Source organism: Notamacropus eugenii, chromosome 2, assembly GCF_028372415.1.
Source record: "Notamacropus eugenii isolate mMacEug1 chromosome 2, mMacEug1.pri_v2, whole genome shotgun sequence".
NCBI lineage: Eukaryota > Metazoa > Chordata > Mammalia > Diprotodontia > Macropodidae > Notamacropus > Notamacropus eugenii.
Genome location: NC_092873.1, coordinates 461,085,872 through 461,109,752, shown reverse-complemented (window position 1 = coordinate 461,109,752; position 23,881 = coordinate 461,085,872). Strand labels below are relative to the sequence as shown.

At 38.9% G+C, this 23,881-nt stretch overlaps 1 protein-coding gene across 1 annotated transcript in view; it reads right to left on the bottom strand.

Moving 5' to 3' along the window:
• Positions 1-23,881, bottom strand: part of COLGALT2 (collagen beta(1-O)galactosyltransferase 2) — a 138,639-nt gene that overhangs the window by 19,670 nt on the left and 95,088 nt on the right. The window contains exons 6-9 of the mRNA XM_072648410.1: positions 19,500-19,704; positions 16,052-16,171; positions 5,640-5,716; positions 1,673-1,779 (exon numbers count right to left, since the gene is read on the bottom strand). Coding sequence (XP_072504511.1) covers positions 1,673-1,779; positions 5,640-5,716; positions 16,052-16,171; positions 19,500-19,704 — 509 coding nt within the window. The remainder of the gene's footprint in view (positions 1-1,672; positions 1,780-5,639; positions 5,717-16,051; positions 16,172-19,499; positions 19,705-23,881) is intronic.

The following is a 23,881-nucleotide window of genomic DNA, read 5'->3' as shown; positions in this document are numbered from 1 at the left end:
TTTAAAGGAACAAGAGGCTCTCCTTTTAAAAAGTGATTTCTCATCATGCACTGCTCTTCTTGGTAGGCCTTTCCCTTGTGGTTCAATGGAAAGAAAACTAGATGGTGGAATTAGGTGTCTTGGGTGCCAGTTCTAGTTTTGTCACTAACTAGCTCCATGATCTTGGGTTGGTTATTTCACTTTTCCCAGTCCCAGTTTTCCTACCAGTTCAATGAGCATATAGGGCTAGATGTTCTAAAAAATCTCTTCCAGCTCAAATTTTATGATTCCAAGGGCCTAGCATCTCAAGAATGTGAATTTTATAACTTTGAGGTGTTCTGAGGTTGATATACTGAGTGGAGATGAAGGGACACAGGACTAATCCCAATCCAAGTCAGCCAGATTTAGAGAATTCCTGAGAACCTTGCGTTGGGAAATAGTGTTCATTGGCAAAGACTGAATGAAGTCCACCAGGAGGATATGGCAGTTTTCATATGCTGCTGCCCACGTTCTATGGTCAGCAGAACATAAGAAGTAGCCAGATCAGGGTGCACTTGCGGGCTGTGGCAGGTATTGGGAAAGGCAGGGCACAGGGGCCTTTCTTTGGACTAGGGTCTAAACACATATTCCACATCCCATCCCATCACAGAAGAGTGGCAGTTAGGATCATAACTCAAAGAATGCCCTCTTGTGAGCAGTAACCATTGTTAGCCAGGTGGATCCAGGCCACTGTTTCCAGCTGGGCAGGATTTGGGGCATATTTGGGGAGTAATTGTCAGTAGGTCAGCTAGCATTAATTAAATACCTACTATGTGCCAGGCACAGGACCAAGTGCTAGGGCTACAAAGAAAGGCAAAAACCAAATACAAAGACCAGTCTTTGCTCTCAAGGAGCTAATAGTCTAATAGTTTTCACTCACTCAAATGTGGCTACAGATCATGCTATTTCTCTTCAGACCAAGTTGCATATGACTGATTTCAGGAGAAAAAGACCTATCTTCTGATGGTCAAGACCTGGCAATAGTAGGTTGCTAGTACAGGAATGACTTTCCACTTGAAATAACGTCCTGATTTAGAAATGGTGGGGTGTAGTGGGACAAGCACTGGCTGTGGAATCAACCCTGGTCCTGGAGTTGCCTAGCTCTGTGACCCTGGACAGGTCATTTTCTGTTTCCTCATCTGTAAAATGCAGACAAGATATAATAACAGCAACAATAATAATAGCTAACACAAATAGCACTTGATAGCTTGCAAAATGGTCTATATATTTTATCTTATTTGAGGCAGCTGGTGGTATAATGGATGGCATGCTGGGTCTGGAGTCTGGAAGACCTAAGTTCAAATCCAGCCTCAGTCATTAGTTGTGTGAGCTTGGATAAGTCACTAAGCCTGCCTGCCTCAATTTCCTCAACTGTAAAGTAGGAAAAAGAATACCACCTACCTCCCAGGATTGTAGTGAGGATCAAATGAGATAATATTTGTAGAAAGTGCCTGGGGCACTGAGTAGGTGCTCTAGAGATGGTTATTCCCATGTCCTTCCCTTCCCTTACTTGAACTACTTGACTTAGAGTGTGCTGCGAAAGAAAAGTTCATAAAATTCAAAGCAGGATGTGCACAGAAGTTCTTATTATTGTCTCAACCCACTAACTAAAATCTGCAAATATAAGAGGGGAGAAAAACACAAAGAAACTCACTTTCCATCCACAGCCTCTACAATTTTGACCTCAATCTCTTGTTCATAAAGTGTGCGCAACATTCGGTCTCGTCTGTCCTTCCGCCGTTTGAGGTTTATCATGAAAATCTAAGTGGAAAATAAGGGGGAAAAGTAACACAAATTAAATAAATCCCACTTCAAGCGTCCTGTGAAGTAAAGCCTATGAACCGAGGCTTATTATACTGGGCATTCAGTAAAACGCAGTAAGAAAGCTTTGATGGAGTCTTTGGAGCAGGGACGACAGCAGTCAGCTGATGAAGCAGACTGACTTTTTACATTCATATTCACATTTTACATTTAGGGTTGGCCCGAAGCTTAAAGGGCTCTCAAGGCTGGCTTCTGGAGCCTTCCCCAATATTACTAGCCGAGAACGTCCTTGTTCTCTCAAATTTTCAATAGAACAAGTTGCCTGGATCCCACCTCAATACTCATCACTCCTTAGTTCATGTTCTATTTAAACATATATGTCATTTGTTCCCCCCGGAGGTCCTGCAAGTGACTGACTACGTCATTTTAAAAAATCATTGTACCCACAGAATGCCTTGCACATAGTAGGTGCTTGCTAAACGTTTGTTATAATAGCATTTTTCTCAAAATCAGCTCTTTGTATAAGCTTAACCACTCTGCTTGTGTTAGTCTGATGCTCCTGAAAATCTCCCAAATACTCTAGAGGGAGCAAAGTCAAGCAAATGATTTCTGAAGCCTGGAAGTAGAAAGGAGACATAAAGCATTGTTAAGTCAGGGTTTTCCTCCCCCTTCCTTCAAAGAGATAGTACAAGTGCCTGGCCCATTCACACAATAGGAGGCTTTCCTGTAACTTTATCCCAATGGTGTTTACGTCAACCATTGGATTTAACCCATATTTTGTTGTGTTTTCATTTTGGGTTTTATTTCTAAGGAAGCAATCACACATACAATGACCACAGTATTGTAAATAAAGTTCACATCTGGAAGGCTTCCTTTCCTCTGCATCCTTTCATACACATTACCCCTTGTTTCTTCGAATTCTTCATATATACTCTTCCTTAGAACACAGTAATAATTCATTAGACACATAACTATAACTTAATCTGATATTTCTCCATTGGCAGGCTCATATTTTGTTTCTGAGACCTTTTCAACAAATATTTTACTATAGTAATCCCTTCCACATTATAGAGGTTAGGGGGATGGAAGCCCCATGATCTGGAAAATCCGTGTAAGACGTATGACCCTCCCTTCATACCAGCAAAGAAGTCGGAATTTTTCTCTTTCTTTTATGGGGTGTTTATAGTACTTTATTGTAAAATTAGGGTTAACTATTTGGTCATAGGCTACATGTAGATCAATGTTAAGTAAAACTACTTATTCTGTGTCGTCTGCTGGCCTTTGCATGTCATCTGTGGCTTCTGCAAATCTCCCCGCAAATTCCCATTTAATTTCTTATGCTGACCCATGATATATAGAAACTGCAATGAGAAAAGTCACAATATAGAAGGGATAAATGTAACAGTAGAATACTGGTCTAGAAAACAGGAAACCCTGCTTCTGTTTCTGCCTGGGCTATCAACTAAGCAGCTTGGTGTAGTGAAAAGAGCATTGAATTTCCGATCCAAGATCGTCAGTTCAAATGTGAGCTCTCTTAATTACTATGTATGTAACCTTAGACAAATCAATTTACCTCTCAAGACCTCAGTTTCCTCTTCTGTAAAATGGGCTATGATACTTTCTACAAGATCCCGTCTAGCTTTAAATCCTGCGAGTGTATACATGTACTACAAACTAATAGCAGTCTGTTCTTGTATGAATTGCAGCTCCCTCAGGTTCATCTCCAGAATACAGGGGCTCAGCTAGATCTCTAAGCTTCTTTCCAGCTGCAATATTTTTATGAATCTGAGTAGAAAGTAAAACTAAATCTAAGGAAATGAAAGTTTTGAGATAAGTAGATTTACCAAAGATATAGGAAAAAAGGCTATTTATTTGGGGAATGTTATTTTGTAAAGGGATGCGTTTGGGTGTTTTGTTAAGAATTATGTGTTGTGTTGAAACAAAATATAACAATATGCTTATTTTTCTTCCAAAAAAGAAAGAAAAGCTTTCAAGAGATGCTGAAATGCTTTATATTTAATTTAATTGATACTTCTATTCAATTTCATGAAAACCACTAAATTTATTTCAGGTTGTACGTGTGTGTATACCTGTGTATGTGGGAATTGGTGTGTACAAATTCCACACTTCTGTCTGAGTGACCTAACAACAGTCCTTTCACAAGGATAATAATGGAGTTGACTGGGAACACTGGTTGCTCTGTCTTGGCTATAAGCAGAACAGGAGCAAAAACAGACTTCTCAGCTGGGAAGGCCAGATTTTAGCAAATATAAACCCAACCTCAGGCCCTACTCAGTCCAAGGGCAATAAAAACGCTAGCCACAAAGGAAAAACACAGACAACAGAGAAATACATGCATACAGTTGTAGCCGACTGTAAATAGGAAGTGAGCTGGGGGAGAGGGAGGAGGAAATCTATTAAATGCAATACAGCCCAGACATTGGCCACACCAGGCCCCAAATCCTAGCTTGACAGAACCTCAGAGATCCCCTTTTCCATCCCCCTCTCTCTGGGCAGGTCCACGCCTAACTCATCCCAGAGGTATGGATAACAAGCTGTCTTTAAAGAATTGCATAAACATTAGTTGCTACTGCCTTTTTTTTTGTCAGGAAAGGAGATCCCCTCTATAACCAACTTCACTGTGTTATGACTTTTATGGCCCAACTTCCGTTGTCTTCTCCAAGACAAAACCAACCATGAAGAATCATGGGCACATGTTTCCAAGGTTGACCTAACAGAAATTAGGACAGGATCCAGAAGAAACAATATGCTTCGTTAGGGAAGAAAGCAATGAATGTCTCTGCACACACTTGGGTTCTCTTAGCATAGAGCAAGGGTTTTAGCTTTTTTTATGTCATGGACCCCTTTAACATACTGGAATAGCCTATGGGTCTTTTCTTAGAAAATACTTTAAAAAAAATCATAATTGAAGGGGTTATAATATAATAACATTATGCTGTAATTATTATACTATCAAACATTATAATTATTATAATATAATGGCATTATATTATTACAATACAATGCCATTATATTATCATTATAATTATACAATAACATTGTAACTATTATTATAACCTCAGTTAGGGGTTAGTAAAAATAAAGATGTAATATTTTTCCCATTCAAGTACATGGATTCCATTGAAATGTACCCACAGACTCCCTTTCTCTCCTTATCTCCTCACCCCCATTACCCAGGGGAAGAACCCCTGGGCTTGACATGTATCATGAGTCAGGGAGGATGGCAAGAAAGATGGATATGATATGGACGAATATGTCTGCAGGGCCAATGAAACTGCTTGGGCCATGTCCATGCCTAATTATTTCTAAAAACTCTTGGCCGTTTTGTTCAAATCCCCTCTAATTCAATTTCAACCCTCTCCCCCTCTCACAATCATAATAATGACAGCTCTGATAATAACAGATATTTGCACAATGCTTTAGTTTGCAAAGAACATGACTTATTTTATCTCAGCTGAGCGTTACATTAACCCTGTGAGGCAGGTGCGAGTTATTCTTTTCTCTGCAGTGACATTTCATCTGATAATTGCCCTCTCTTTTCCCCTCTGCCTCTTGGAGAACTTAGCTCCCCTCCAGTTACATATCTCTAGGCTAGAGAAGCAATGTTGCATAATGGTTAGAGTTCTGAACTTGGAGCTAAGAAACACCTGAATTCCAATCTCATTTCTGATGTTAAGTAGGTTGCCACAGTTACTTACCCTCACACTGCACATGTACATAAAGATACACATGTATATATATATATGTGTGTGTGTGTGTGTGTGTATGCATTCATATATATATACACATATACACATATATATCCATCTATATATTTTTACATAGACATCCCTCCTTACCTCATCAAATCCCATCTTGTCTGGGTATTTGGGAACAACTGAGACATACTGGGAGGGTTCAATTGGAGGACTGTCAACTGAAAGACAAGAAATACAATTAACGAAAGAGAAAGATACAATTCTAGTGCCCAGCATTGTACTGCGTACATAACAATCACCTAATAAGCGTCTGTTGAATTGAGTTGACATCCATCAGCATTCCCTGCTGTCTGTAGCTGGGGTACACTCCATCCATCCATCCATCCATCCATCCATCCATCCATCATGCATGCATGCATGCGCTCAACAAGTATTTGTTAAGCACCTACTATGTGCCAAGTGCTGAGAGAGAAATTTTTTTTAAATAGTCTTTTCTTTTAGATAGCTTATATTATTTTATTATAATTTTGTTTTTATTCTGAACTTAACAAGCAACAAATAAAATGGGGATTTTCATGCATATAGTAGAAAAGAATAAGAATATTGTTCATGTAAAATCCAGGTCTAATCTAAACTAATTGATCAAATAAAAAAAAGCATTTATTAAGCACCTAGTCTATACTGGGCACAATACAAGGGATACAAAGATAAAAAATGAAATAGTTCCTGCTTTCAGGGAGCTAATATTCTATTGGGGATATAATGTGTGTATATGTATGCACCTGTGTGTGTGTGATTTGTATGTATGTTATATAGATACACACACTACATATGCATATAACATATTGCTGATGATGATTAGGAGTACCTGACTCTTTGTGACCCCATTTGGGGTTTTCTTAGTAAAGTTACTGGAGGGGTTTGCCATTTCTTTCTCCAGCTCATTTTACTGATGGGATAATAGAGTAAATAGAGTTAAGTGATTTGCCCAGGGTCACACAGTATCTGAGGCTGGATTTGAACTCAGATCCTCTTGACTCCAGGCCCAGCACTCTATCCACTGCACCACCAGCTGCCCAAACACATAACATACATTGTGTATTTTATATGCAAGTCTACATGCATATCTAGAACAAAGGATACAGTGGTAGACATTAGCATTAGGAGGGGTCAAGAGGGGCTTCAGGTAGAAGATGGTGTTTGAGTTGAGTCTTGAAGGAGGTAAGAGATTGTAAAAGGCAGAGGGAGAAGGGGTGGCCAAGTACAAAGGTATTAGACAGAAGTTAGAGTGCTGTATGTAAAGAACATGAAGAAGACAGACTACAGAATGAAACTACAGAGCAAGTGAAGGGGAGGAATGTATCAGAAGGCCAAAAGGATAGGTTTGGATTAGATTGCAAATGGCTTTAAAAGCCAAAGAGGCGGGTTTGTATTTGATCCTTTAAGCAACAGGTAGGTAATGACGAAGTTCCCTGAGTAGGAGAGTGATGTGTTCAGACTACTTTGGGGAAGCTTTGGGGAACAGGGAGATGGAATGGAGTAGAGGATTCTTTAAGGCAGGGACTCCAATGAGGAGACTGTGGCAATAATCAAGTCAAGAGGGGATAAGGGACTGATTTATGGCAGTCTCCATGTAATCGGTGAGAAGGAGAAGGAGATTACAGAGATAGAAACCACAAGACATAGCTCCTGATCGGATCTATGAAGTAACAGAGAGGATACGAGGATACGAGGAATGAAGATAAACCATGGGAGGGAAGCGCTATTATTATCTCCATTTTACATATGGGAAAACTGAGGGTCAGAAAGGTTAAGTCACTTGCCCAGTGTGTGAGGCACACAATTCAAACTCAGGTCTTCCTGACTCTAGGGCCAGTGTTCTATTTGCTACACTGCCTATGTGCTCCACAAATCTCTTGCATCTCACAAATGGTGATCCAGCCTTTGCTTGAAGACATCTCGAGAAAAGGAACCTGATACGTCAAGGGGAAGTTGAATTTAGTTTTGGATGACCCTCATTGTTAGGAAGCTTCTCCCTCTCTGCAGTTTCTGCCCACTGCCCTGATTTCTCTCTCCTAAGAAGCCATATAGAACAAGCAAAATCTTGAAAAATAGTATAAAAAACGTAGCTCATCTTTTCAATACATTTTCCAGAGTGTAGAACCTGTATCTTTGCCCCGAAAACTCCAAATGGCATTACAGTCAGACATGACTGAAAGTGACTAAACAGCAACAAAACATATTTGTTACACCAAATGGCCTTGATCTATGCTCTCCTGTAATAAAGGATCAGTCTGTAATAAATAAATTATAAATAAAATAATAAATTTTCTAGATGAGCTCTCCTAGACCACTCAGCTACTCATGACCATGATTTGCCTCTCCATTCCCCTCTGGGTCGCCCACAATTGTGATTCCTGAGTGTGGTGTTTTATGGTTCATAGCTATATAGCATCTCTGGGAGATTACTAGGGCTAAAAAGAAAGATTCTGTTGCCAGAGAGCAGCTTAGGAGCATTAAAGGATGGCGCAAATTTTCAAATTCAGTTCAATATACTTTTTGCCTCCTAATTAATTCTGGGCCAAGTACATTGTCCATCTGTCCAAGATATCTATATCTATATCTATCTATTTAGATATGTATGTTTATATATGTATATATACATGTGTATATATGTTCACAGACGTCTCTCCATATACACACATATACAAATATACATATATACATGCATATATGCATACACATAGATACATACATACATGTGTGCGTGTGTATGTATATGTATTTCTCACAGACTAATTCAATTAATTGCCCACCTAACAAGGTGTCATAGTCTTCTAGACAATAAGCCCTTTTCATACATTTGTTTTTTCCTCTGTAGATGGTTAGACTGATCTCTTCTGAATGACTCTGGATCTCACTGAGGGAACTCAAGTATTCTGGGCCTTGCTCCAATCAGCACAGTGTCATCAGCAAACAGGATGACTTTCTGTTCTTATCCTTTTTTGGGTCATGGATCCTTTTCCTTTGGCAGTCTGGTGAAGCCTAAGGACCCCTTCTCAGGTTATTATTTTTGAACGCATAAAATAAAATACATTATAATATATTACTAATATAGAATATAAATTATATTCTTCAATATAACTAATTCTTAATAATAATTCAAGCACTAATAAGAATTCAATAACTAATTCTTCAATATAAACTAATTCTAATAGCTCCTATTTAAATGCTGGACTTGGAGATAGAAAGACCTGAATTCATATCTAGCCTCAGACGCTAGCTGTATGACCCTGAGCAAGTCACTTACATTCTGTCTGCAACAATTCCATCACCTATAAAATGATGATAATAATACCTTCTATCTCAGAGTTGTTATGAGGATCAAATGAGACGGCAGATGTATAACTCTGAAAAATTTAAAGAGCCATTTAGATAATTGACTATCATCATATTTACTTTGAGTTTATAAAAATACCTACATTTAAAAAAAGACAGCTTCTGGTATGGGGAGCACATGTAGAATTATTCTCATCACAGATGAAGAAACTGAGATGTAGAGAAGTTTTACGATTTCTCCAAGGTCACAATGAATTAAGTGGATACTGTGACCATATTGTGTAGGGATATCCAAATTACTCTCACATTCTCAAGTATAAGAGATGGAAATCAAACCCAGGTCTTCTGACTCCAAGGCTCCTCCCATGATGCCATGCTCTTCAGAGTTGTTTAAAAATACTCTTGCATTTATTTCCTTTTTGGCCTTACTCTGCCTGCAGGAGATGCTTAACACATGTCTATTGGACGGGAATGTTTATTAAATTAGACCATGAAACCACAATGTTCAATCATTGTTTCACTGTGAAGTGTGACCATCAAGCAGTGGTCCTTGTTCCACCAGCCCCACAAAAACTCATCTCGGTACCTGCTAGTAACAGTTGGCAGCTACTTCTTCTCCTTGAGGTTTTTTTTTTTTTTCACAAATACATACTACTTTGAGGCTGCCCTCTAGAGAATTTCCATTTGTTCGTCTCTGTTGCTTCTCTCATTCTTTTTGTATTTCCATGGGAAAAAGACAAACCTGACATGAATTCATCAGAACCTTCCCAAACAGAGTGTTCTGGCTGCTCTAATTCTCTCTCCCCTCCCAGGCAGCTTTCCTTACTTAGACCTAAACACGGTGGTTTTACCACTCTAGAACAGATCCTTCTCTGCCCTTCAGGATGCACAAAGGGACAGTGGAGTTTGAAAAATGGCCTCAGTCAAGAAAGATGCTGTAATTATTTTGTCGTCATAGCAGCTTGCTCACTGATTCACTTGTAGTAGCTAGAAGGGGCTGGTTTCGGAAAGTCATAGCTCAGTTCAAATTTCAAGGTTATGTGTCCAATGTTTAACATTTTATGGTAAGAAGTAGTGACATAATAATGATGATAATGTTTATAATAGAATAGCATTTACTGTAATTGGTGCTTTACAAAGTTACACCACAATTGGCGGTTTACAAAGAACCTGTAAGTGTTATCTCATTTGATCCTCATAAAAAACCCTGGGATTTAAGTGATATTATTATCCACATTTTACAGATGAGGAAATGGAGGAAGGCAGAAGTTAAAGTGATTTTTCTCAGGGCTACACAGTTAGTAAGGGCAGGTAGGTGATGCAATGGATATAGCACCAGGCCTGAAGTCAAGAAGACTCATCTTCCTGTGTTCAAATCTGGCATCAGACACTTACTATCTATGTAACCCTAGACTTAACTTTCATTTAACCTTGTTTACCTCAGTTTGCTCATCTGTAAAATAAACTGGAGAAGGAAATGGCAAACCACTCCAGTATCTTTGCCATGAAAACCCCAAAAAGGATCACAAAGAGTTGGACATGACTGAAAAACAACTAAAAGGGAAGAAAGAACACAGCTAAACTGGATTTGTACTCAGGTGTTCCTGACTCCAGATCCAGTGCCCTATTCACTATACCGTCATTATTTTCCAGATAGGAAAAATGATTGTGGGTCAAACCTATGGCATACAGCCCAGTTTTCCCTCTTCAAATCAGTCTTTGAAGTCAGGTTGTTAGATATATCCTAGTTTCTCTTATTCTACTCACACGTTTGTCCCAATACATTTTTAAAAAGTTATACTTTTTGACTGTACCACTTCTTAGGTGTAATGAGTTCTACCTGCTGCTGAGAGTACTGTTTTGAGAGAACTTGATCTTTCTAAGGACAATGTCACAGTGCTATGGAAAAAGCACTTCATTTGGAGCCTAAGGATCATTTCTTGAGAAGGCAGGTGTAAGTAGAGAAAAGAGGAGGAATGCAGGATGTTGTGGAGGCAGAATCAATAAGACTTGGGGAGTGATTGGATGAGGGTAATGGGAAGGAGAGTGAAGTAAGGAAGGATGGCATCTTGCAAACCTTAGTGACTGGAAGGAAGGTGGTGCTAACAACAGGAAAAAGGATATTGGGAGCAGGGGTGATTGGAGAGGAAGAGACGGAGAGTTCTGTTCTGGACTTATTGAATTTGAGATACTTATGTAACATACGAGTGGAGACACACATCAAGGCAATTAATGATGCAGGGCTGGGGCCCAGGAGGCGATAAGGGCTGGGTTGTTTGCACTGCACTATGGGCACTCACCATATATGCTCCCTTGTTTTGTGTATTTATCTTATAAAGGGGCCATCCCTTGACTACTTCTTCAAGAGGATTATTCACTGAATGGGCATTACCTCATTCTGAGTGCCTGAAAAGACCTTAACATCCTGATGAATATCTGGTCACTGGATGCAGATGGCTCTGGAGGAAAAATGAGACTGGTGACCTGCACAGCCCTCCCTCACTCAAAACAAAGTCACATGCAAGTCATGTCATCATTTTGCTGGTGTCATGGTCCTCTTCAAAAACGAAGGACAAACACCACAACAACAATCTTATGTGTAAGCCCTGTCTCCAGAAGTGAGCTCTGAGTTTTTGGAGGGTAGGGACTGTGTATTTTATCTCTCTGTATCTTGATAATGTTTAATATAAAATTTTGGAATAATCTCTTTGTTCTCTCTGAAGCAAACTCAGAGAATGCCTCTTCCTGTGTCAGCAAAAGCCAGCCAAAGCTGACTCTGCACTCCTTGGGAGACCTTTAACCTATGACATATCTTGAATAATGGGACTTTCCTTTGTATCTTATTATCTATAGACACATACTATGTTATGACATATCTTGAATAATGGACACATACTATGTTATGGGATATTAATGATAAAGAAAAAATAGGCATCCTGGGTTTCTATTGAACATTGTTTGCCCTTTCCTGCATCAGTTATCTGTTTGGGGCAGGAAGCCTGCCACTTACTAGTGGTGGGATTTCCGAGACATATGTTTACCCAGCTTGGAATCTCAAGACCTGACTGACATTGCTTTGTTAATTGTCCTGTCTTACTGAATTTATGATTTGCTTAATTAGGAGAGTTTCTTTCTCATGGCAAAATGTACTTAAGACAGATAATGTCTGTACTAGGTAGTCAGAGTCACCTCTGACTCCATAGCGCTATGTGACTGTTTTCTTTATGGGGAATTGATCAATTAATTAATTAAATCATAAAATGTATGCATTCAGCCTGTTGCCTTCTTTAACAAAGTTTTCAGGTCAACAATCCTCAATTCCTATCACCCAGACTTATACAAAGTAGGGCACTTACATTTATTGAATTGTTTCTTTAATCTTGAGTGCTACCAAATGTGCTTAAATTAATATCAAGATTAATTATTCAGAGTTTCTTAATGGAGAGCATTTGAAAAAATATATGATCCATGTGTATTTTTTTCTGTTCTGTTATGGTGATGATTTTTTCTTTTCAATTATTTTAGATAATTGGCTTTATGAAAACAGACTAATAATAACTGATCTCCACAGTAAGTGGACCAGGACAAGGGTGAAAACAGAGCATTGGGAAAATCTGACTATATGCAACATGCTATTTTGTTTGACTGTACTTATTTGTTACAAAGGGTTCATTTGGGGCAAGGAGTGTAAAAGGGTATATATTTTACAAACTTGGAGGAGTTTCAGCCCAACTCACATTTGCACTGGTCAGTTACTGGTTCCCCTAGGGCAAGGCTACATCTCTCTCTTAAGATTCTAAGGGCACCCCTGAGAAGATACCCTCTTCCCTGATGTTTTAAATGTATGTTTAGGAAGGGTGCCAGTCACGTAAAATCACACTTCTAACATTTTCCCCAATCCTGTTTAATTTTTCTCTCTTTAAAAATCAAATGACCAAGGATAAAACTATGAACATTGAGTTCACTTTGATCTATCAATGATCATTAAGTATCTCCATTATATAAGGCACTGTAATCAGCACTGGGGGCCCCAAAACAAAAGAGTCTCTGATCTCAAAGAGCTTACCTTGTACTCGGCAGATAGAATATGTACACGAATATATATAGTATAGGGTGTCCCAAAAGTCTTAGAGCAGTTTTGTTTTAATAGCTTAAATCTGTAACAAGACCTTTGGGACACCCTGTGTAAGGAATATTGAAGGAGGGCACATTAACAAATGGGGTGGGGAAGAGGCTGAATCAGAGAAGGTGCTATAGAGGAAGGACCACCTAGGATTCCTCTGGAAGGAAGACAATGATTCTGAGATGTGGAGATGAAGACAGAATTCATTCAGGAAATGAGGGGAAGGGGTAGGACACTGTGAATGCCTTGGAGACATAGTATCGGTTTCTTCAAGGTACAGCTAGTAGTCCATTTTAGCTGGAGCACATCACTTCTGAAACAAAGCTGGAAAAAGGCATATTGTGGAGGACTTAGATGCTGAGCTAAGGGATGTGAAAAACTGATTTGTCAGTCAGCAGTTTTTAAGGGTCTATGATATGCCCTGAAGTGCTCTTCACTCAGTCTCTGTGGATACATCAGTATGGATTTTCAGCTCAGTTCAATGGTATTTCCAAAGCATATATTGTGTGTAGATTATGTGGGGATATGAGCAAAGCACAGAAATCATAGACCGTCAGAATTAGAAGAGGCCTCACTGAGGACACCCAGCGAGGGGAAATTCCCCACCTCCTGAGGCCCCTCATATACCTGTGGACGGATCTAATTGTTAAAAACTTTTTCCCCCAAAATCAAGCCTCAATTTGCATCTTTGATGCTCTGCCCCATTGCTTTTCCATCCGGCTTCTGGGGCCAAAGAGAAGAAACAGAATTCCTATTCCACCTGACAGTCCTCCAGACATTTCAAAAGAGATTCCATGTTTCCCCTGTCTTCTGCTCTTTAGCCACCTTTCATATGGCACAAACTGGAGTTCCTTCCCCAGCCTGGTTCCATCCTATCTTTCTAGGTGGATTTCATGTTATTCCTCCTCACCCACAACTTTACAGTCATATTTGCCTACATCTTTCAACTGGGATTTTGCTGAGGCTACACAGGTTGTGCTTGTGCCTGCAAGGCTTTCTTTCTTCACTGCTACCTCTTAGCAAGACTAGCTCCATTTAATGCTAAGTTCAAGGGCCACCTCCTCCAGGAGGTCTTACCCGATGCCCCAGGTGTTAGTACTCACACCTGCTGAAAATACTTTGTATTTACTTAGCTGAACATACGTTCTGCTCCCCGATGGTTGCAAAAAGTTTTAGGGCAGGGACCGTTATTTTTGTCTTTGAATCATCAGCACCCTGTAGAGTACCTGGCACATACTAAGTGCTTAGATTGATAGATAGATAGATAGATAGATAGATGTGTGTATATATATATATATATATATATATATATATATATATATAGAAAAATATATAAATATATACATAAGTATATGAATGTATATATACACATATGTGTATATATGCACATGTGTATGTGCATATGTGTATACACACATACACATGTATGTTATATATGTATATGCACATACATGCATATATACACACATACATACATATATGCATATTTGATTGAATGGAGAAGCGACACTGTTAATGATGAAACAGTTGAGCTGCCTAGATGTTCCAGAATTCTCAACCATGTAAAGTATAAACTGCCTTCTACCTGGCACTTCAGCCTAAATACAGGAACACCCATTCTTCACTTTGTAATTTATTAATTAGAGGCAAAGAGAGATTGTTTTCAGCCCTTCACTATTTGGTAGGGGGATTTGTAATTTAGGATTCTGTATTTCAGGCTTGTATTTCAGATTGACATGATTCACAGATGGATGGTTCCCAAACTTCTTTGGCCTACAGCCTCCTTTAAAGAATTACTCAGACAAGCCCCTCCTGCAAATCTACTTTCTTTAACCCTTTAGCAGTTCTTTAAAATTTTGTGGCATTTAAAAAAAAAATACTGCCCCTCCCCGGATCATTCCAGTCCCTCCAAGAGGCAGTATCACCTACTTTGGGAACATATACAAAATCTTGTGGAAGTTCAGAAATAGTTCCTTCAAAGGATTTTCCCCAGTACCTTGAAGACAAAGGAATTTTCACTTACAAATGGCTATTCAGATTTATGCTGAGGCCAAGGAAAATGTAAGTATTTTGAGAGTCCATTAAAAAAAAAAAAGAAAAAAGGACAAAGAATCTGTCTCAGGTAAAGATGAATAAAAACTCCACAAACAAATGTCAGGGCAGCTAGATGGTGCAATGGATAGAGTGCCAGACCTGGAATTAAGAAAAATCCTATTTCTGAGCTTAGATACTAGCCCTGTGACCCTGGGCAAGTTGCTTAACCCTATTTGCCTCAGTTTTCTCATTTGTAAAAATCAGTTGGAGAAGGAAATGGCAAACCACTCCAGTTTCTCTGCCAAGAAAACACATGAGGTCACAAAGAGTCAGACATGATTGAAATAACTGAACAACAACAAAGAAATGTCAGGGGACAAGTAGAGAGACAGTTAAGTGGGTGGCCGGTCCTGGGCAATTGAGACCTATGCACAACGGAAAAAGTACCAGCTCTGTAGTCAGAGAACAAGCATTGGGATCTCTGCTTTGCTATTTTCTCTTTGTTTGACCATGATGAAGTCACTCAGCTCATCTAGATCCTGGTTTTCTAATGTGTAAAATGAGGATACTAGTCTACATGATCTTTAAAGTCCTTCCTAGTTCTAAATCTGTGATTCTGCTTCTTGGTTTTTAGAGACAAAAATAAATCCATCAAATTGAATGAATTTTGCCTATTCATTGCTGTGGCTAAAACAGACTACTGTTAGATGCCAGTATCCAATGAAGAAAGGATCCTAGATTTGGAAGAATTCACATGTAGTTGGGAGGGAGCTTAGAATCACCTGGCCTAATCCCCTCATTTTGTAGATGAGGAAACAGAGGCTCAGAGATGAAATAACTTATCCAAGTTTGCATGGTGAAAGGGTCACATCTTCCATTCTAGAGTGAGTCCCTTTTCCACTGCAATTTTACCTATGGATTTGGAGCCAGGACTTTTCATCATGGAACAGTGGGAGAAGAGACTGAAGTGATCACCGTTTCTTCACCATTAAAATGGACAACCAGCCATGTGCAAAGCTAGACCCTGCCCTATAGGTGTCCTCCTTGTCTTACTTACTCATTGCTTCTATCTGCACATGGATGAGGTTCTCAATGTCTTCTTGCAGTGTCTGGTGTGGCTTCAGTGGGATGGGAAGGTAGCCATAGTGTACTCTGTTGCAGAGATACATCTGAATACCTGATGATCAAAGAACAAGAAACAGTGATCAGAAAACACACTTTTTTGGAGGGGTTCTACACAGGCAGTTGGAGGAGGTACAGGTCCAGTAAGGGAAAAAGGAGGTGAGTTGTCAGCAAGGTCAGTTTGTCCTCAAAGCTTAGTGACAGACAGTCTACAAACTAAACAAAATAAAAATTCATATTAGCATTAAATGTAATTGCAAAACCCAGAAAACTGCCTAGAAGTCCAACAATGAGGGAATGCTTACGTAAATCATGTTGTATTAATATAATGGCATTAATACCAACAAGTATGAAGAATGTAAATAAATTTACAAAGACCTGTGGTAGGAAATAATGCAAATACTGGGGAGAAATTCAGAATAAGAATAAAGTACAGGACAATGATGGTCATACAATAGGAAAAGTGAGAGACAATCATTACCTACAGAATTTCGATGGGTACTAATAGGGAGCAGTTGAAAAGTTGTTACGATGCTTTATTAATTCAAATTACTTTAAATGACTTAAGAAAATTCAGGTGATTGTGCTGCTACTCAAGAATATTTAATTTTTTTCAATCCCACCACCTATTATTGAGAACAAAATACCAGGTAGTTGCATGTTTCTAGTCTTTGGAGACATCATACTTTCCCTTTATTTAAAATGACACCCACCATTTGGAAACTCACAGATAGCAGACCATTCCTAGTCTAGCTCAGAGGAAATTGAACATTTTTTCCCCAAAAGAAAAAATCCTCTGTTGGCCTACAGTACAATGAAAAATAAAGGTAAGTCAAGAATCAAAAGGAAGGAAGGGATTATAGTTCCCAAGGGCAGAAATGAACGCTAAACCAATTGAAAGGAAATAAGGAAAAAATTAGGGATGAAATCCTTATTTGATATGAAAGCAGACAGAAAAGACCCAGAAGGGTAGTGAGGTTATGAAAGATAAATGTAGGCATTGCCAAGAGAGGAAAAGGGAGCAATTTAGTTTCATGATTAAATGGAAAGGATAAAGGGAATTTTAAAATGTTCTGACTTTCCCGGGTCACATTTTCGTCTTTTGACAACGATGAGTTTGGAGCCAATCTAACGTAGACATAAACATTTCATGTTAGGTTCAGAGGGAAGGAAGAGAAATCTTGTCTTTTTCAGTCCAACTGACAGCCAGCAAGATGTCAGTATCACAAACACATCACAGAGCCCTCTGTATTTGGCAAGTTCCTTCCTCTCCCCATCACATGAAGTAAGCCCTGGGGCTATCCACATGAGAGCATTCAGTTTTGAATACAGGATGGAAGCAGAAATCACTAACAGTTCCAAACCTTGCCAGGTCCCATTTTAATTAAAAAGTAGTTTAGTTAAAATGATTTGTCAGGTAAGCATCAGTCTGCCAAATCATAGGCCAAATCTATGATTTTTTAATTGATATAATACAAGAATTATCTACTAGTGATGCCTTTATTTGACCTGGATGAAATTTCCTCCAGTCAGCTGCACTGTCTGCCAAATCTCACGAAGCTGTCAGGCGGCATTAACAGATAGGAAGGAGTGTGGAGGGGAGAAAGAAGACCTTTATTCACCTCCCTTAATGGGTCTGTACCCTATTTTAATTAACTAATCTGACCTGGCCCACAAATCACTGTCAGCTTCCCTTTCTTGCTGAGAAAGTTTCCAACTCTCTGACTCAGGATTTTGCAGGGCTAGATGCTTCCAAGGGATTCAGATGGGAACCTGATTCTTCAAAAACCTCATGACATGCAGAAGGGGATGGAAACATGTCCCCTCTTGAATAAATCCTTTTGCTTTATTTTCCACATCTAGGAATATAGTATTAGAAAGGGATAATAGTTGTGAAGTCATTAGAATATAAGCTCCTTGAAGGCAGGGATGGTTTTTTGCCTTTTTTTGTATCTGTCTTAGCACAGTGCCTGGCACATAGTAAGTGCTTAATAAATGTTTGTGGATTAATGAATTGATTGTATGATGCTTTAAAATTTTTTTGATTTTGAAAAAAGGGCAAATGATACCATGTCTTAATCTTTGTCTTATTTCTAGATAGCTTAACCTTTTGTTTTTATATTTTCTTATAAAAGGGGATTGATCAGGGTAGTCACTGATCAAACTGAGTCCTGCAATCAACGATAAGATTACAAGCCATGAGCAATTACGTGTTATTTCCCCATAGGGCGTGAGCATGCTCATTGGCCCCATATTGATTTGGCTTCAGAAAAACCCAACTGGTTGCGTTCATTTGACTGCTTATCAAAAGAGGTCTATAAAAGTCAGCTGGTCATGCTTTTCTTCTCTCTCTTACCCTTAGACTAATATTAGCAGAGGGGACCTTCAACTTGAAGTTTGGGAGCTGGGAGGAAGAAAGCTCCCCACTGGGAGCAATAATAACTTATAACAATATAACAATAACTTATAACAGAAGCACATGGTGGGGATAGACATGCTGCTAGATGCTACAGGGGATAGAGCACTGGATCAGGTATCATAAGAACTAGTCCAAATTCAGCCTCGGACCCTTATTAGATGGGGGACCTTGGACATAACCTCTGTGTCTAGGTTTCTCTTTATTGGAGGAGACAAGGACAGCATCTACCTCACAGGGTTGTTAAAAGACAAAATAAGGATAATAATTATAAAGCATTTTACAAATCTTAAAGTGCTATCCAGATGCCAGCTATGATTATGATGCTGCTGAATGCTTTTCAGTGACCTGAGAGAGGAGTTCAAGCACACGATTTCTAAATCCTAACCTCCTGAGTAGAGGAGGGGGATTTTAAATTCCCAAATTGAATCTTCAAGTCACAGAAAGATTTTCTTTGGGCATTAACTCATGAATAATTCCAAGTTCAGGAAGTACCGAGTTGGCAGATTTGGGCACTAGACTTTCCAGAGATACACACCATTTCCTGATTCAGCGTGTTTTTTAGCAAAATAAGAGAATAATTTGCATTGTTTCTGAAGAGCATCCTACTTGGAGAGCAAAGCCTTTGAGTTCTATGGATGCTGTGCTCAATGAGGGGTTTGCTTATTCAGCAGGCTGCAGACTGACTTCGTTTTAAAATGTAATATAATCTATGTTTGTCTATTTTGTATTTATTTTGTTAGATATTTCCCATTACATTTGAATACTGTATTACCTCATTCTCTATACTCATTAGGTGCTTATTAACATTTCTTGAATTCTATTGAACCAGACTGATTTTACATTCCTCCTACAGAGGCAGGGTCCAAACCTGGATGTGCGCGTGCGCACACACACACACACACACACACACACACACACACACACACACACACACACACACACACACACACACACACCCCCATACCTGCTTGCCTGCTGGAGAAGGCAAAGACAATGATGTCATCAAAAGTCCAGGAATAATCCTGGTGTGGGGGAAAAAACATCAGCTTGTGTGCGGCCTCTTTCCTGAGGTCAATGAGGAATGTGGAGTGGACCATTGGGACAGGAAAGCAGCCTCTTCTCTTCCATTCCCTAATCTGAAGGTAGTCTGGGGTCCGTTTATAGTAGCCCTGTAAAGCAACAGATTGATGGGTTGAATTTTTTGATAGATAGATTGGACTCCTCCATAGTTAATCCCTAGTCTGAGAGTGTAGTGGACTGAGTGCCTGTCAAGAGGATCTGAGTGGCAATCCTATCTCAGACAGGGGTTCTACAACTTAGCGAAAGTCAAGCAACCTCTCTTGACCTTCTTCATCCATGAAAATGGAGAAAATACGTGGGAATGTTTAACTCCCTTGGTGATCATGGGGAGGGGGAAATAGAACATGCATTTAGTAAATGACTTAATTTCTCTGGCACTCAGCTTCCTTATTTGTAAAGTGCAGGGGTTGTTAAAACAATCTTTAAGGTTTTTTCCCACCTCTGAATCTATAGTCTCATTAAGTAGAAGAGTCAGAATTTGAACCCAAGGCCTCTGACTCCTAATTTACTGCACCATACTTCTTCCTCTCCAAATTATCTGTTTCTTATTGAGATTTTAGACCACAAGTAGGAATGACAGTTTAAGCATGGTCCCCTCATTTAATAAATTCTTTATGACAGTGGGATCAAACACAAATAGAAATCTCTGAGGGTTGCATATTGACTTAGAAAACCATATACTAACATGATCTATGAGTTCTATTGTATTTTCATTTATTTCTTCTAACATTTCCCAATGATATTTTAATCTGGTTGGGGCAGTACTTGGGGGCTTTGCAGCCAACAAATTTGACTCTTCTGCTTTATACAATAGAAATGTGATGAGAGGGCATGTTGTATAATCTCTGAGAGGTGATGATAAAATAAGAGATGGCATTGTTTGTTCATTTTTAAACAAACTTAAGATTTTAAACATTCAGTGGAATGTGTTCATTTAATGATGTCACCCTGGGAGGTCAAATCCACTCAAGGCTACCACTGCTATGCAGAACCTTTTGGAAGCTTAGGGGCCATATAGAACAGACTACTGATCTCATTACTTTATAGTTATAAATCCTTTTTTGTTTCTTTTCTTTGAATCTGAAATAATATTACCGATTGATAACTCGTCTTATTCATAAGACAATTTCAAATGACCCATGGCATTTCCCCAAGATTGAAGATTTGCCAAATTAATAGGAAAAGCTCTAGACTTTTGAGTCAGGAGAGATCTGGGTTCCAACTTCACCCGATGATATTTATTAGATGGGTGACCATGGGCAAATCACTTCAAGTCATTCCTTAAGCCCGAGTTTCCTCATCTTAAAAATGAAGGTACAGTATCTACAGTGCCCACTCACTGGGTTGTTGCGAGGGTGAAATGAGGCAATAATGGCTGGTATTTATATAGCAATTTAAAGTTTACAAAGAGCTTTACATGTTTGCTCAGTTGATCCTTACAACAATCCCACGACATTGTTGCTATTTAGTCATTCAGTTGTCTTACTCTTTGGAACCCTGTCTGGAGTTTTCTTGGCAAAGGTACTTCAGTGGTTTGCCATTTCCTTCTCCAGTAGATTAAGGCAGACAGAGGGTAAGTGACTTGCCCACGGTCATACAGCTAGAGAGTGTCTGGGGCTGAATTTGAACTCAGGTCTTCTTGACTCTAGGCCCAGTGCTCTATCCACTGACCCAACTAGATGAGTATTTTATTATTCCAATTTCACAATGAAAAAACCAAGGTTAAGTGGCTAAATGACCTGTCCAGAACTCACATAACTAACAAATAACAGGTAGGATTTGAACTCAGTTCTTTCAGACACCAAGTCCAGCACTCTACACACTGTATCAATTCAATTGTAATTTTGTAGCACTTGAAAAACCTTGAAATGCTACTTAGATGCTAGTTATTATTCATTAAAAGAGCGTGATGGAGGTTACCTGAAGACCATCCTCCAAAGGAGGTACCAACAGGGATAACATTGTTTTTGTAATAAGTTGCAGTCTCACAATGTGGCTGCTTTGAAAGGTTTCAGCATTCGTTTCTATGTGAAATTTCTGGTGTGCACATTTCTCTATCACATGAAATATTGGTAACAAGCTCTTGGAAGACAGAGACTATGTCATGTACTTCCCATGGATCCCTGCTGGGGTCTGGCAAACACAGTGGCTAAATACATTGTTTCACCTGCAAGCATTTCATAATCCTCAGGCACTTAACGCTCATATCCGTATTACATTTACTTGCATATTTTACTTTTGTCCCCTTACTATAATATAAACTCCATGAAGGCAGGGCTTGGTTTTTAAATTTTCATTTTTGCATCTCTTCTCCCTCCTTTTCCTATTTAACACAAAGGCTTGTACATAGTAGATGGTTATAGTAGTGATTCCTGAATGAATAAATGGATGCAGAAACAAATGATCATATAAGCAGTACGCTTTATACAAGCTTTTCATCTTAGGATCTCTTAGTACTTCTGCAAAACTTAAATTACTCAGTGATTCTTTAACATTTCCAGTGCCAAGTACTGGCTGAGTTGAACAGATTGAGTCAGCAAACGCATATGTATATATTCACCCACACATGCACAGCAACGCTTCTGCACACATACAATACATATACAAATATACGTAATAAATAATACAAGAAATATATGTAATAAATAATGTAATAAATATACAAATATAAATTTTAGTATACATCCGTAAGCAGCTAGGTGGCACAGTGGATAGAGTGTTGGACTTGGAGTCAGGAAGATCTGAGTTCATCTCTAGCCAGACACTCACTAGCTGTGTGATGCCAGGCAAGTCATTTAACAACGTAGGGTGCTGTCGTAGGCAGAGGAAGTCTCATCTTCCTGAGTTCAAACCCTGCTGACATCAGTTTCCTCATCTGTGAAATGACAAACCACTCCAGTATCTTTGCCAAGAAAACCCCAAATAGGGTCATGAAAAATTGGACATGACTGAAACAATGGAACAAAACATATATGTGTACATGTATGTATACACACATATATAGTTATATGTATATATAGTTTCATAGATATATAACTGCATATATGTATGTGTATGTATATATGTATATATATGTATATATATATAGGATGTCACCAGATACAGTTACTGACAAATACAAAAGTCTCTGTTACTGATGAGCAGTCTTTTAGAAATGGGGAATTGAGTACATTTACAGCAAAACTATGCCTCCAGTAGACAAGAGGAGGGCTGACGAGACATTCCTCTGCTTACTCCCTCTCCTATTTTCCATATAAATAGGGGACTGTTAGTGAGTGTTCCCATTAGTCAGCCAAAGGCCTCTGGGATCATTTTTGGATGATCAAAGGCCTGGTTGGGTGAGCTCTGGCCATGTGAGTCTCTCCATGATGACACATTCAGCCATCAGACCTGGTCCTTCCAACAACACCAGAATTAGGAGCAGCATGAAGCCAAAGGGTAAAAGGCAAGAGTCACTAAAAAACAAAACAAAGTGTTTTATGTTTACTTGCATTGTATTAATTAATTGGGGTATGACACACCCTCCTTTAATGAATAAAGCAAAATAGAAGAAAAATTAGAAGCTGCAATATACCCCTCCCAGGGAATGGGTTTATAGAGCCACAGTCAAAACAAAATTCTTTTTCAATATTCTTAGTGTTCATTTTGCCACCTTTCCTATTTTAGGATGGTTGATTTTTTTTTTTAGTTGAGAGCTTTCAAAAATTTTTCCAGGTTAAAATAACAAGAGTTTATTTTTCCAAGGAGCTAAAAGTTTTTTTTTTCTTTTTAAACACATAGTAACTCGCTGGTAATTACTACAACCCTACTAAGACGTGTAAATGATAATTTGGAGATTGTAAACATTACTTCAGAAGTAGGAAAAATCAGCACAAAAATGTTAATTCCTTTTCTCTGCTCAAAATTCAAGTCCCTGGTAAGACATGGATAAAGAATTCAGCCCTTTAGTTATTAGAATAAATTACATTCTGGAAAGCCATTTGTTAACTTTTTAAAAAATAATTCTTTTTGGCCCTTGGGTCATCTTACCCCATGAACATACCACAGTCAGTTTAATTTTTCTTCCTAAGGCATGAATAAAAGGCTAAAATGCCAGCTTTCAGTGTACATTAAACTGTGGGAACTGCAGGCTTAGGGTATTCAAGTTGGGCTGGTACAGAGGGAAGTTAGCAATCTGAAATGCTGCATGGAATACTGGGAAGACTGCTAGGTCGAAAATTAAAAAACCTGGTTTCAAGTTCCAGCCCTGATGCTTACCTTCTGAGT